At 43.2% G+C, this 16,125-nt stretch overlaps 1 protein-coding gene across 2 annotated transcripts in view; it reads left to right on the top strand.

Moving 5' to 3' along the window:
• myo5b (myosin VB) overlaps nucleotides 1-16,125 on the top strand; it is an 82,252-nt gene that overhangs the window by 33,598 nt on the left and 32,529 nt on the right. For both annotated transcript variants that reach the window (XM_029708941.1, XM_029708942.1), the window contains exons 2-13: nucleotides 2,018-2,128; nucleotides 2,697-2,868; nucleotides 4,443-4,587; nucleotides 5,269-5,425; nucleotides 7,526-7,669; nucleotides 7,950-8,031; nucleotides 8,231-8,338; nucleotides 8,508-8,617; nucleotides 8,740-9,005; nucleotides 13,487-13,568; nucleotides 14,212-14,352; nucleotides 14,896-15,018. In XM_029708941.1, coding sequence (XP_029564801.1) covers nucleotides 2,018-2,128; nucleotides 2,697-2,868; nucleotides 4,443-4,587; nucleotides 5,269-5,425; nucleotides 7,526-7,669; nucleotides 7,950-8,031; nucleotides 8,231-8,338; nucleotides 8,508-8,617; nucleotides 8,740-9,005; nucleotides 13,487-13,568; nucleotides 14,212-14,352; nucleotides 14,896-15,018 — 1,641 coding nt within the window. The remainder of the gene's footprint in view (nucleotides 1-2,017; nucleotides 2,129-2,696; nucleotides 2,869-4,442; nucleotides 4,588-5,268; nucleotides 5,426-7,525; nucleotides 7,670-7,949; nucleotides 8,032-8,230; nucleotides 8,339-8,507; nucleotides 8,618-8,739; nucleotides 9,006-13,486; nucleotides 13,569-14,211; nucleotides 14,353-14,895; nucleotides 15,019-16,125) is intronic.

Here is a 16,125-nt window from a genome sequence, read left to right as displayed (position 1 = left end):
GCTGTCCGCGTGCTTCTCGGTGTGGCCACTCATCTCTGCCTTGGCACATTTCCGTGTTCTTGTCGAACCACGTTGCGTTTTGGAACATAGGCTATCGCCCACTTTCAAGTCCATTCGCTTTTTCATGCCTCTGACGCACGGTAATGATAAATAATGGTGGTACAGCCTACAGTTTTCTTGATGTTTTAGTTGTTGTGATCGGCCCAGGTTTTACCGGTACGGCGTAGCCCCACTATTTATTTTGCCCAGGACGCCGTACCAGACCGCCTTACTTTCACCCCTGTGCAGTAGTGGAAAAGGTACCCAATTTTGTCATACTTGAGTCAAGGTAAAGATACCTTTTTAATAGAAAATGACTGGTGGTTGATCACCCACAGTGAACTCTATGTAGTTTAGCTGTCTGAGGTTAGGCTGCTACTCTACTGTACTGTGTTTCTAAGGTCTGCAGCTTAGCCGGGCTTATCTCTGTCAGAGAAAATATGGTCATGCTTTTAAAGAGCTGAAACATCTCAACAGTGATTGTACTGCATACAGTAGTTTAGTTTAGCCTTCTCCTTTGTCTGCCGTTTGCCCCACCTACTTCCTATTACCTCGTAGCAGTGCATTGTTAGGCTGTTTTGTGCCTGTGAAGGAATGGCAGGTCAGGAGGACTGTGTTTGGATCATTTGTCTGGCTTTTCTTTTTGCCCTCAAGAACACAAAAAATAAACTGCTTGTCCTTTGTTCTGTGGTGCAAACGTTTGCATCTGTGGTGCGGTCGTTATAGGCCTAACTGTCAGTGAAGTGAAACCTCGGCCGATGTGCTGAGAAATGGACTAGTCAATTAATTATTAATTAGCGAATAAAACTCTTGCATTGAACTCCTTCATAAAATGATATGCTCAATGTTTGTTCAGCAGGGATTTTTTTGTAAACAAAAATTATTGTTCTGATCCTGAATGAAATTGACAATGCCTCATTTCATGTTTTTATTTTTATTTTTATTCCTCCTGCCCCTATTTATTTTAACTAATAGTTGTAATTTCAAAATGCAATTAGCAGCGGAGGACCAGCTAATGGTTTGTATAATTATTCACAGTGAGTTATCACTCCCACTCTCCTGACAATAATAATAATAATTTATTAAGCTTTTATAGCACTTTTCATAACAGAAAAATCTCAAAGCGCTTCAAAAGCAACAACAAAAAAACAATCAAGCAATAGGCTATGTCGTGCGTAGCCTAGCTATAGTTAGCTAGGCCAACCAATAGAGGCCAAGTCTTTGAGTGCATGCATCCTCCAAAGATGGAGATGGTCAGTTTATGGCTTGATCAGATGAAGGTAGAGGGAGATGGTTGATGGAATCTGATGGTGATCTTGTCGAGGGTCAAGCCCTTCTCCTTCACAACCTTTTATCTTCAACATCAGGCCAAACTTCTCTCATAATAATTTGTTCTATTCGTCCCGTAAAGTTACTCATTTATCGTCAAAGGAACTGTTAATCATTTTTGGAAGATGGAAACATTTGTTGACGGTCTCTTTTAGGATATGACTTAGTTTTGCCGTTAATGGCATCCCATCTTGAAGTAAATTTTTGTGATTCTAAGTGAGTCAATCAAAAAGGTAGGGCTAGGTTTATATAAGAAGTAAGATTAGCAAACAAATGTGCCCTCGGAAATGATCAATCTGCATTTTCGCCTCACTATGGGCCTACCTAGGATATCTCAAAGCGGGATGTGTCACAAACACAATTACCTCAACACTGGCACATCGTCAACCTATTGACACTTATTTTCAGCTTTTGTTGAAACAATAACGCATCGCAACATCTTTGAGCTGTCATATCAATTGGACATCTCTCGAGCATTCAGCAGTTCAGTCGCTTTTTATGGATTGACAGTATGTTTGAGTTGACAATAAATACACACCGTCTATGAACATGGGCAAGTGGGGGAGGAATGCTCTCTAAATGTGCAAACAACATTCAAAGTAATTGATGAGTTGAATGAAATCTATTTGTATGTGTTTTTGTGTTGCAGTACACTCGGGTGTGGATCCCAGACCCAGAGGATGTATGGAGAGCTGCAGAGATCATCAAGGACTACAAGGAGGGAGAGCCTATCCTGCACCTCAAACTTGAAGATGAATCGGTAATCTACCCCCCCCACTGGATCAGGCCATTTTTTATTTTTTTATATATAGCCCTTGCCTAAGGACTCAATATGCTTTGGTCTATTTTGTCGTGCTCATGTACATTTGTACATGTCCTCATTAAAGCAGTTAATGTGTGTGTGCGCCCACGCACATTCAGAAACTTTTTGGTGCCATGAATCATTAATCATATTTTTTGAAGTGAGAGATGCAAGCCCTGAGGGTACAAGATACAGTTATTAAATAACAATGCGCTGTGCCAAGAATATTTTGAATGAATCAGCAGATGATGATATTATCGCTTTGTGCAGCAGCAGTATATTCCCCTACATACCTACTCATGATCACAATCTCTACGTGATACAGGAATGATTCATAAACACCTAGAAGCCACCAAATCTATATATCCTTTAACATGTGTAGTTATGAACTGTCTTGCAATATGATTTCGACTGATAAAGGGAGTCCTCATACCCTCAAACCAGGTGCACAGTTGCAAATACTTTGCTTTTAATGTTTTTTTTTTAGTTGTATTGACTGTTTTTGCTTGAACCCCTCCTGTCCCAGCCGTTGGAATACCGCATCGGACCCAAAGACAACCCTCTTCCCTTCCTCCGGAACCCTGATATCCTGGTGGGGGAGAATGACCTCACAGCGCTCAGCTACCTACACGAGCCTGCTGTCCTGCACAACCTCAAAGTGCGCTTCCTCGAGCCCAACCACATCTACACATACTGCGGTAAGTCTCTATACTGTACCACCTGCTCTGACAGCGCCACTTATAGTAACCAGAATGGTCTGTATAGGGTCTCTTAGCAAAGCCCTTGGCCTGACCTTGTGCTGCAAATTCCTCCTACGTTTACTATGGTAGCTAGCTTATTTTACACCATGTAGGGTCGAGGCTTTCATTTACCTTTTTAATGGTTGTCTTGTCCCAACTTTTACAAACCTGTCCCAATTCCCCAATCAACTAGGGTTCCATTGACTTAAACAGACAATGAGTGAGCTGTTGCCATGTGTGGAATGTGCCCTAAACAAAGCAGACGAAGGGGAATGAGCAAAGACAATATTTGTCTGTTGATCCTACACTGTGCATCGATATCACCATCATGTTTTAATTAGGGAAATCTGTCCCCATGGTAACCCTGCCAGTGCAAACTTGGGTGAGCCTACTACATTCCTCTGGTAATATGGATGTTGTGATATGTTTTGATAGTATTTGCCTATCAAAGGTATAGCAGGAAAAATACAAAGGGCTGTTAACAATGTGTTTTTACCCACAGTAGCATATTGTACTGTATGATAGGATTGTCTAATTATTATTATTATCTGTGATAGCTAGGTGGAACAACAACATATCTTAATGTGAATGCACTAACTGTAAGTCACTCTGGATAAGAGTGTCTGCTAAATGACTAAAATGTAGATGCACATACAATTAATGGACTTAAGGTATTTTGGTGGGAATTCAGATATTTACTTTCTCATACATTTTCTTAATGTATCAGGTGTCTCTTAAATACTTTGAAAATATGTTGCCTCATTTGCATATACAGTCTGCTGGGTGTATCTGCATTCATGAATAAATGAATATAAAAGGGTGGAGCAGGGCTGCAACCACCAATAACTTGCTCTGTCTCTAGGTTACTCCTTACTGTTGTTGTCACCTTCTCTTGCATAATTCGACAAGTGTGTCTAGATTACACCCATCCAAACATATTTTACGTTGTTTGTGAGATCAGACATAATGTCACTAATCCAAGTGTTCATTTTCAGAAGTTGCTTTCATTTCAGCGCATTTAATTAGTAAATATTTCAACTGTATTAAATCATTACTTTTTTTTCTCAAATTGGACAAAAAAACTAACACCCATCGAAATACCTTTTATCTTTGTTCTCTTTCTTGGGCTGTAACTGTCGAAGACGTGCCGTTAAATCCCTTACGAAGCGCTCTTATCGTTGCAACGGAAAGCCAGTGTATTCTATTGAGCCCATTTCAGCCATTACCGGAGTGTGTTTTGACAGGTCATTACAAACGTTTCCGCGGTCGTTACATTAACGGGGGGGGAAACGAATGGCACAAGCAATAGTGGGAAAGAGTCACCAGTGAAATGAAAGCAATCAATCCAGCAAGTGACCAAGTGGATTTTGCACTCCTCAAACACAGGAAATAGATGGCTGAGATCCTCAGCTGGGCGGGGCATGCACGTTGCAGCCCCCGGAGAGACACAAATACACACCCACAACAATCACTGAGTCTCACTGACTGGCCATACTATTTTCTCTGTCCTCCCTTCCCTCCTTCCTCTATAGGTATCGTACTGGTGGCCATCAACCCCTATGACCAGCTTCAGATCTATGGAGAGGAGGTCATCAATGCCTACAGCGGGCAGAACATGGGAGACATGGACCCACACATCTTTGCTGTTGCTGAGGAGGCATACAAGCAGATGGCCAGGTACTGGATGAGCCTCAGGGTACAGCTAAACGGGTACAACACAGGATCTGGATACTGTTTAATGTGTTAGACCTGGAAGAGTTGCCAATTAATAACCACATTCTATATATTAGTCTGCTTTGGGAAGCAATTGAGTTGTTACTGTGTGGAACATGGAGCTGCGTAGCAAGCACCTGATTAGGCTCCTCATCCGGTTTGATATGTCATTTTGTTAGTGTGTGGCTCAGTTGGTAGAGCGTGGCGCTTGCAACGCCAGGGTCGTGGGTTCAATTCCCACAGGGGACCAGTATGAGGGGGAAAAAGTATGAAATGTAAATGAATGCACTCTCGATAAGAGCATCTGCTAAATGACTAAAATGTAAATCGTGTTGGTGTGGGACTAAATAATGAGTTGCCACAGAGATAAACAGTGTCTTCAATGGAAGATGTGGGTGGATAATAACAGTGCTCCGGTCCACATTAACTGTCAACCTCATCAATGCTGCTCTTCTCTGTAGAGCAAAGGACAATAAATGCCATGTCCACTGCCTACATACTGTGCATGCCCACTGCTGGGTAGTCCTGGCAACTCCAGTGATGTAGAGAAAATGAGCGTTGTGTAACTGTAGACGTGGCCCATTAATGCAGCTCAGGTCAGTTACCTCCTTTTTTTATGTTCCAAATGTCTTTCTCTTCCTGTAGAGATGAGAGGAACCAATCCATCATAGTTAGTGGGGAGTCGGGGGCAGGGAAGACAGTCTCTGCTAAGTACGCCATGCGGTTCTTCGCCACTGTGGGAGGGTCGGCCAACGACACCAACGTTGAGGAGAAAGTGCTGGCCTCCAGCCCCATCATGGAGGTGAGGAGGGGAACTGGGGATGGGCTGCTGGTCCCATACTGTAGGCCAGCCCAGCAGTATGGCATCCTAGTAAAGGAAGTCGATCCGGGAATATATGGGTTACATAATATGATTTGTGCCTTTTTGGAGATGACACGTATCTTCTGGACAACCAAGTAATATTTTATTTACCTGCTTAGATGGGTTCTAGTGAAAACGTCATCATGTTTTACTTTTTCTATGCCCTGAAAGTTTTATGAACTCAGCTGTAACTTTGTAGAGTTTACAGCACAGTATTCTTATGGGGAATCATTTTGTAAACTGTAGGTGGGGAAGCTAAACACACCAGTAGTCCATTAACAGCAAAGTCTCACAGCATGCCTGGAAAGATACAACTAGGAGAAGCTGCTATCTCTGAGGCCATTATCAGCCTCACCTCAGCTAGATCAGTGAGAGTGAAGAAACAGGCCAGTTGGGCACAATCCCCATCTTGGCAGATGACACAACTCAAAATTAGGAGCTTTACAACTGTCAAGGCACATTACGAGCAGCAAGGAGAAGCTCAAGTTTTTTTGAGTGGCATGAATCACAATTTCAGAAGATATAAACTCAGCAAAAAAAGAAACTGCCCTTTTTCATGACCCTGTCTTTCAAAGGTAATTTGTAAAAATCCAAATAACTTCACAGATCTTCATTGTAAAGGGTTTAAACACTGTTTCCCATGCTTGTTCAATGAACCATAAACAATTCATGAACATGCACCTGTTGAACGGTCGTTAAGACACTAACAGCTTACAGACGGTAGGCAATTAAGGTCACAGTTATGAAAACTTAGGACACTAAAGAGGCCTTTCTACTGACTCTGAAAAACACCAAAAGATAGATGCCCAGGGTCCCTGCTCATCTGCGTGAACGTGCCTTAGGCATGCTGCAAGGAGGCATGAGGACTGCAGATGTGGCCAGGGCAATACATTGCAATGTCCGTACTGTGAGACGCCTAAGACAGCGCTACAGGGAGACAGGATGGACAGCTGATCGTCCTCGCAGTGGCAGATCATGTGAAACAACAGGATCGGTGCATCTGAACATCACACCTGCGGGACAGGTACAGGATGGCAACAACTGCCCGAGTTACACCAGGAACGCACAATCCCTCCATTAGTGCTCAGACTGTCCGCAATAGGCTGAGAGAGGCTGGACTGAGGGCTTGTAGGCCTGTTGTAAGGCAGGTCCACACCAGACATCACCAGCAACAACGCTGCCTATGGGTACAAACCCACCGTCGCTGGACCAGACAGGCCTGGCAAAAAGTGCTCTTCACTGACGAGTCGGGGTTTTGTCTCACCGGGGGTGATGGTCGGATTCGCGTTTATCGTCGACGGAATGAGCGTTACACCGAGGCCTGTACTCTGGAGCGGGATCGAGGTGGAGGGTCCGTCATGGTCTGGGGCGGTGTGTCACAGCATCAACAGACTGAGCTTGTCGTCATTGCAGGCAATCTCAATGCTGTGCGTTACAGGGAAGACATCCTCCTCCCCCATGTGGTACCCTTCCTGCAGGCTCATCCTGACATGACCCTCCAGCATGACAATGCCTCCAGCCATACTGCTCGTTCTGTGCGTGATTTCCTGCAAGAGAGGATTGTCAGTGTTCTGCCATGGCCAGAGAAGAGTCCGTATCTCAATCCCATTGAGCACGTCTGGGACCTGTTGGATCGGAGGGTGAGGGCTAGGGCCATTCCCCCCCCAGAAATGTCCGGGAACTTGCAGGTGCCTTGGTGGAAGATGGGGTAACATCTCACAGCAAGAACTGGCAAATCTGTTGCAATCCATGAGGAGGAGATGTACTGCAGTACTTAATGCAGCTGGTGGCCACCCCAGATACTGACTGTTACTTTTTGATTTTGACCCCCCCCCCCTGTCTGTTGTTGAATCTTGTTATGTTCATACAAATATTTACACATGTTAAGTTTGCTGAAAATAAACGCAGCTGACGGTGAGAGGATGTTTCTTTTTTTGCCGAGTTTAAATATATTTTACAGTGGTTCTGATTTTTTTTTTTTTGATCTCTGAAACTCTCACACTTTTTTTTTTTTCTCCACCCCTCTGCTTCTCTTTTCAGGCTATTGGAAATGCGAAAACCACTCGCAATGACAACAGCAGTCGTTTCGGGAAGTACATCCAGATTGGTTTTGACAGGCGTTATCACATAATAGGAGCCAACATGCGCACGTATCTGCTGGAGAAGTCAAGGGTGGTGTTCCAGGTACGCAGTCTGGGATGAAACTCTGTATTACTACTTACTAAGTCCATGCTTCCCTTCACGTTTACTTTCCTTCATTTAAACAAGCATTTGATTAGGCCCTAGCTTGACAGGTTTTTTTCCCAGCCAATCAAATATCAAAATAAACGTATCTAAGTACTTTACAGAAATTAATACAATATTAAATTGCAGCCTGGGGGAACTCATGATCTAACAAAAGTCTTTCATTCTTAAGAATATATTATTGATAAAGAGTTAAGTGTGGTGTATTTCTGCTTTTTAGGCAGAGGATGAGAGGAATTACCACATCTTCTACCAGCTGTGTGCCTCTGCTAGCTTCCCGGAGTTCAAAGACCTAGCCTTGAGTAAGTGTCGCAGACCGAGCCGATATTCAACTACGTTTCTGTTAAGGAAGCAACTGCATAACAGCAATCATTATTTTTATGTCATGTTTACTGGAGCACAGTTCTTCAAACTACATTCAGAGAGTAGTACGTGTCGTCTGTGAGGACGTTCAAGTAAGAACACTTTTCTAATACATTTATCTCTGCATTCATCTTAAAGCCAGTGCGGAAGACTTCATCTTCACATCGCAAGGAGAGAACATCTTCATTGAGGGGGTGAATGATGCCGAGGACTTCAAGAAGACGAAGGAAGCTTTTACACTACTGGGTAACGGTCTGACTGCATGGGCACATTCTAAGACGTTAACACCGCTACATTCGAACAGGCTCAGAACCAAGGGTTTATGTATCTTGGCCATAAAGACTGACTGGGTTTTTGTTCTTTTTTTCAATCTCCCGATGGAACAATATTTACCTTACTGTGGTTGTTTTTGCAGGTGTTAAGGAGAGCAATCAAAGCAGCATCTTCAGAATCATAGCTTCCATCCTGCATTTGGGAAACGTGGAGATCTGCTCGGAGAGAGACGGAGACTCCTGCCACATATCAGTATGTCACTATCCAGCCTTATCCAGCTTAATTCTGTTTGAGTTTATAGTTCCACATCACAGCCTCAAACCGTATATATTCTCTATACCTAATTTATTGATTAAATCTGTGTGTGTTTGTAGAGGAACGACCCTCACTTGACGCACTTCTGCCGGTTGCTGGGGGTGGAGCTGGAGCAGATGGAACACTGGCTATGTCACAGGAAGCTGGTCACCACGTCAGAGACCTACGTCAAGAACATGTCCCGCAAACAGGCGGCTAATGCCCGCGACGCGCTCGCCAAACACATCTACGCACACATGTTTGACTGGATTGTGGAGCACGTCAACAAGTCTCTACACACGTCCTCCAAACAACACTCCTTCATCGGTGTTCTGGATATCTATGGGTAAGACTGCCCACCTGTGCTCCCCAGAACCTCCGAAAACAAACCTCAACACTGGGTTAGTTTGGACTGTGAGAGAAACTTGGCTGTGTGGTGAGAACCGGTTTTCATGCCAGCAATAGAAGTCTTATTTCAGGAGTGTAATCTCAGCCGTGGTGAATGGTTAAAGCGTCTCAGGCGGGCAGTAAGTTAACACACTGTGACATCAGCCCCACATTTCTCATTTTCCCTCGCAGGTCTGTCACACAATGTTTTCTGTACTAAGGCACGGAGAAGCATGATATTTGATGAGTCGATTTCATAACTACTCTTTATCTGTGCCTTCCGGTCTGGAGACGCGCAAATCAAATCAAATGTTGTTGGTCACATGCACATATTTAGCGGATGTTATTGCTGCTGTAGCGAAACGCTTGTGTTCCTAGCTCCAACGGTTTAGTGAAATCTAACAATTCACAACAATACACACAAATCTAAAAGTAAAATAATGGAATTAAGAAATATATAAATATTAGGACGAGCAATGTCGGAGTGGCATTGACTAAAATACAGTAGAATAGAATACAGTATATACATATGAAATGAGTAAAGCAGTATGTAAACATTATTAAAGTGACTGGTGTTCCATTATTAAAGTGACCAGTGATTCCATGTCTATGTATATAGGGCAGCAGTCTCGAAGGTGCAGGGTTGAGTAACTAGGTGGTAGATGGCAAGTGATGGATATTTAACAGTCTACCTTGAGACTGAAAAGCAGCTTCTATCACAGCTTTGATGCACCTGTACTGACCTCGCCTTCTGGATAATAGCGGGGTGAACAGGCCGTGGCTCAGGTGGTTGTTGTCCTTGATGATCTTTTTGACCTTCCTGTGACATCGGGTGCTGTAGGTGTCTTGGAGGGCAGGTAGTTTGCCCCCTGTGATGCGTTGGGCAGACCGCACCACCCTCTGGAGAGCCCTGCACTTGCGGGCGGTGCAGTTGCCATACCAGGCGGTGATACAGCCCGATAGGATGCTCTCAATTGTGCATCTGTAAAGGTTTCGGAGGGCCTTAGGGGCCAAGGCTAATTTCTTCAGCCTCCTAATGTTGAAGAGGCAAAAAATATATATATTTCTTATGTCTCGCGGGCCGGATTGAAGTGCCCGGCTGGCCGGATGCGGACTATACCTCCCCTTGGTCTTGGTTGTTATGTAAGGTAGAGGTGATATGATCCTTAACTAGACTCTCAAAGCACTTCATGATGACAGAAGTGAGTGCCACGGAGCGATAGTCACTTAGTTCAGTTACCGTTGTTATCTTGGGTACAGGAACAATGGTGGACATATTGAAGCAAGTGGGGACAGCAGACTCGGATAGGGAGAGATTGAATATGTCTGCGCATGCTCTGAGGACGCGGCTAGGGATGCCGTCTGGGCCGGCAGCCTTGCGAGGGTGAGCACGCCTTACTGACGTCGGACACGGAGAACGAGAGCCCACAGTCCTTGGCAGCTGGCCACGTCGATGGCACTGTTATCCTCAAAGCGGGTGAAGGTGTTTAGCTTGTCTGGAAGCAAGACGTCGGTGTCCGCGACGTGCCTGGTTTTCCCTTTATAATCCGTGATTGTCTGTAGACACTGCCACATACGCATCTGTGTGTGTGAGCGCTCTGCGTGTCTACAGCCAAATACCTCCATCCCCTGTGTTTTTAAGTGCCTCTATTCATTACAGTAGATGGAGGATGGAACCATATTGAATTGGGGGAGCTGTGCTTTTCTTCTTCATGGCCCTGTTTGACTGAGGGCTTAATTGGTTCTCTTCTGCGGGTTAGATTATTGATGAAACTGGCAGCCTGGCCTGGTGCTGGGAGGGGAAAGATGCTGAGCTACAGTAGAGAGCCCAAATAATAACACATACAGCAGGGGGGGGGTGTATTTGTAACTTGAGTCTGACAATTATCTGTACAAAACAGTTAATATGATAATACTTGTGGAATATAAAATACTTGCTTGATTCACTGTTTGTCATGTTTTCCAGTTTCTTGAAATACTTTGCAAACGCAACTTCTATGTGAAAACTGAAATGGTCTATTCATTCCTTTTCCATTTTAGTAGACAGTCTTATCCAGAGCAACTTAAAGAAGTGAGTGGATACATTTTCATACTATTTCGTACTGGTCCCCTGTGGGAATCGAACCCACAACCGTAGCATTGCAAGCGCCATGCTCTACCAACTGAGCCACATCATCATCGTCAATGTACTCAATTACTGTATTGTGATGGAAAGTCTAATCATTCCATGGAGGGCCTAGTTTCTGCAGTTTCTTTTTAAGACCTAGACAACCAGGTGAGGGGAGTGCTTTACTAATTAGTGACATTCATTTATTAATCAAGTGTAAGGGAGGAGTGAAAACACGCAGACACTCAGCCCTCTGTGGAATGAGTTTGACACGCAAGCTCAAAATATAAGGGACATTTCTGTCGTTGTTTTGTCTCTGTACTCCAGCACTTTGGATTTGAAATTGTACTATGAGGTTAAAGTGCAGACTGTCCGCTTTAATTTGAGGGTATCTTCATCCAAATCGGGTCAACCGTTTAGAAATTACAGCACTTTTTGTACATAGTATTGGGACGAATTCACGTATGTGTATTAACTTCTTAAAGTGTAGGGAGCAGTATTTTCACGGCCGGATGAAAAACGTACCCAAATTAAACTGGTTACTACTCTGGCCCAGAAACTAGAATATGCATATTATTAGTAGATTTGGATAGAAAACACTCTGAAGTTTCTAAAACTGTTTGAATGGTGTCTTGTGAGTATTACAGAACTCATATGGCAGGCAAAAACCTGAGAAAAATTCAACCAGGATGTGGGAGATCTGAGAATTGTAGTTCTTCTTTCTAATCCCTATCGAAACTACAGTGTCTGTGGGGTCACGTTGCACTTCCTAAGGCTTCCATTGGCTGTCAAAAGCCTTCAGAAAGTTTTTTCATCCTGTAACCGGGCAGAGAATAGTAGCTCAGTCAATGAGTGGACTCCCTGGGGACAAAGGGATTGGTAATGCGCGATCCCGCGAGCGCGCCTTTCCTTATTTTTCTTCTTGAATGAATACGCTATTGTCCGGTTGGAATATTATCGCATTTTTACGTTAAAAATACCATAAAGATTGATTTTAAACAACGTTTGACATGCTTCTACTAACGGTAATGGAACATTTTGACTTTTCGTGTCTCGAATTGCGCTCGCACGTTATGCCTTTGGATAGTGACCTGAACGCACGAACAAAACGGAGGTATTTGGACATAAATATGGATTATTTCGAACAAAAACAACATTTCTTGTGGAACTAGCAGTCCTGGGAGTGCATTCTGACGAAGATCAGCAAAGGTAAGAGAATATTTATAATACTAATTCTGAGTTTAGGTGACCCCAGAACTTGCCGGTTGTCTGTATAGCTTGCTTTGATGGCGAGCTATGAAAAATGTGCTTTTGCCGAAAAGCTTTTTTAAAATCTGACACAGCGGTTGCATAAAGGAGTACTGTATCTATAATTCTTAAAATAATTGTTATGTATTTTGTCAACGTTTTATGATGAGTATTTTTGTAAATTGATGTGGTCATTCACCGGAAATTTTGGTGGGAATACATTTTCTGAACATCACACGCCAATGTAAAATGCTGTTTTTGGATATAAACTTGGATAACTTTTTGGATATGAACTTTATCGAACAAAACATACATGTTTGTAACATGATGTCCTAGGAGTGTCATCTGATGAAGATCGTCAAAGGTTAGTGCTTCATTTAGCTGTGTTTGGGTTTTTGTGACATATATCCTTGCTTGGAAAATGGCTGTGTGGTTATTTTTGTCTTTGTACTCTCCTAACATAATCTAATGTTTTTCTTTCGCTGTAAAGCCTTTTTGAAATCGGACAATGTGGTTACATTAAGGAGAAGTGTATCTTTTAAAATGGTGTAAAATAGTCGTATGTTTGAGAAATTGAAATTGATTTTTTTGCTGTTTTGTATTTCACGCCATGTTATTTCACTGGCTGTTGAATAGTGTGGGACGGTCACGTCCCACCTTGCCCAGAGAAGAAGTGGTAAAAAGTTAAGTATTTGGTCCCATATTCATAGCACGCTATGACAACATCAAGCTTGTGACTCTACAAATTTGCTGTATGCATTTGCTGTTTGAGTTGGTTGCGTTTCAGATTATTACAATTTTGCATTTCTGGGGGGATATGATATTTGTGCATCTAACTTTCTCGCTCATCATTATTCACGATTCATTCAAGATTATCAGTAATCATGGTAGCATCCACATTAATGTAGAAGTGTTTAGAAACATCTTCTTATTTAGAATAAAAGTGACTCCAAAATTACACAATACATTATTTACTATTTAGTTTTCCTCTAGGCGTAGAATCACTGTCTAAAACACAGGATGAAAATACACCAGAGGCTTTCCGACTCTCCAAATATGTGACTGTTTTCTCTTCATCTGAACAGATTTGAGACCTTTGAGATAAACAGCTTCGAGCAGTTCTGCATCAACTACGCCAATGAGAAACTGCAGCAGCAGTTCAATCAAGTGAGTTTAAGTCTTATATTTATAATATACACTGAGTGTACAAAACATTAAGAACACCTGCTCTTTCCATGGCATAGACTGACCAGGTGAATCGAAGGTGAACGATATGATCCCTTATTGATGTTACCTGTTAAATCCACTTCAATCAGTGTCGATGAAAGGGAGGAGACAGGTTAAAGAAGGATTTTTAAGCCTTGAGACATGGATTGTGTATGTGTGCCATTCAGAGGGTGAATGGGCAAGACAAAATAGTTAAGTGCCTTTGAACGGGGTATGGTAGTAGGTGCCAGGCGCACCGGTTTGAGTGTGTTAAAGTGTTGCAGTTCTTTTCACGCTCAACAGCTTTCAGTATGTATCAAAAATGGTCCACCACCCAAAGGACATCCAGCCAACTTCACACAACTGGAGTATACATGCCCCTGACGAATTGAGGCAGCTCTGAGGGCAAAAGGGGGTGCAACTCAATATTAGGATGGTGTTCCTAATGTATTGTACACTCAGTGTAGCTACCTACCTTATATTCCAATGTTGTGTAGAGGAGACCTGAGAACTTCTGGCTGTTAACCTCATGACTCAACACGAATGTTTTCAAGTTAAATAATTCAGAACTTAGTCTAACTGATAACCTACTGTGCGTCCTCAGCATGTGTTCAAGCTGGAGCAGGAGGAGTACATGAAGGAGCAGATCCCCTGGACGCTCATCGACTTCTATGACAACCAGCCGTGTATCGACCTCATCGAGGCCAAGCTGGGCATCCTGGACCTGCTGGATGAGGAGTGCAAGGTGGAGTACCCGGTCTTACATACATAATACATTCATCTTTAGTCCTCAATTCTGTCCTTGCTCCAGTAGTTCTTAACTTCTCTTTTTGGGACGCATTAGCGGGGAAGTGTATATGAACAATTGGCTACTGGAGGAGTTTTAATGCTGAATGCACTTGAGCAGTCACAGGTGTTGAACAATCTTCTGTGTTTTGGTCTGGAGGGAGCAGAGTGGAACACGCTGCTGATCCCTGCGTTTTTAAACCTCTGGTCTCAGTTAATGGGATTCATCCTGCATTCATAGGTGCACAGCGTGGCCTGCGTCTGTTTCCCCTGCCTGCATCCAGATTATTATCCGAGTTAAGGACTTTGCAACAAAACAGATGACTTATTTATTTCACTCATCCTCATCCCACAGCCCTTTTGAAGTTATTGACGATCATTTGGAACAACCTCAAAGTAATTGTTATTCTGAGCACAGCTAACCTGGATAGAAAGTTCTGGTTGCCTTCATGCTTTTATATAATATTTCTCCTTTATTCCCCTTCACCTGCTGCTGCTACAGGTGCCCAAAGGGACCGATCAGAACTGGTGCCAGAAGCTGTACGATCGCCTTTCAAGCAGCGTCCATTTCCAGAAACCACGGATGTCCAACATATCTTTCATTATCATTCACTTTGCTGATAAGGTGGGTAGATCCAGCCTAGAGACATGTTTCACATGAAAAGTACCTGTACGCATGGCTCTTCAGTTAGGTTAAAATTGACCTGATGCTAGGGGTGTTGTTACAGTCCTTTAAGCATGGTCGTGTGTTTAAACCAAACTGCTTCAGTATGCCTGGCACAATAATTGGGAGCATCTACAAATTGTGCTATTCAAAGGACTTTTAAAGGACCTGACATGAATCATCCTCATTGCAGGGGCTTTGCCTGAAAAGAGCCAATATGATTATCCCAGGATGACTCATCAGAGAGGCTTTGTGTGTTAGTATTATTGTGTGTGATCTCATTGGCCCTGCAATGTCACCCCTCCTCCTTATGACACATACACAAGCTCTAATTAACTCAAAGAGCAGCGCTCCTACGCAGAGGAGCTGGCACTAAATAGAAAGGACTGCCTGTGTGTCTGATGCCTAATGTGGGTCATGTAAACAGATGATAGGCAGGCAGCTGTAGCAATGTCCTTTTATTTACCGTGGTAATTTCCGTGAAAAGCTCGGGATGTGAGTGGTTAGAGTGGGACGAGAGAGTCCTGTTAATGTAGGTAGGATTTCCCCAGCTCTACCTCGGTTAAGATGGTATTAAACCGATTCCCTTGGGGGTGTTTCTCTTCGTCTAACTCTTCAAGTGAACAGGAGAAGGATCTGCATTCACTCACTGTTCTTCCTCTCTCGCGCCAGTTGTGAAATTAGAACAGCCTGCAACCCTATCTGTGAGTAAGAGGAGAGAGCAGGGGTGAAGTGCGACACCAGACTGCCTGGAGGCTGGGGCTTCTGATGGACAGACAGAAAGGAAGGATGATAGACTGACTGACAGAGGGATTTCTTTCCAAACAATACCTGCACTCATGTTATTTTACATCTGACTTTTTATAAATAAACAGAATGTTTGCTAATCTGGTTCATTTTTTTTTTTTCTCCCATGCTCAGTAAATGCTTCTGTTTAAACTGCCACATGCTTTAAATTATTCAATGTACAGCTGGATGTTTGGCTACGGTTACTGTAAGTGCATTGCTGTGGGACACAACTGCAGGACTGTATGGGCCACCTGGGATTTGAACAAACAACCCTCAGTC

Source organism: Salmo trutta, chromosome 23 (assembly GCF_901001165.1).
Source record: "Salmo trutta chromosome 23, fSalTru1.1, whole genome shotgun sequence".
NCBI lineage: Eukaryota > Metazoa > Chordata > Actinopteri > Salmoniformes > Salmonidae > Salmo > Salmo trutta.
This window is presented reverse-complemented; position numbering and strand designations above follow the sequence as displayed.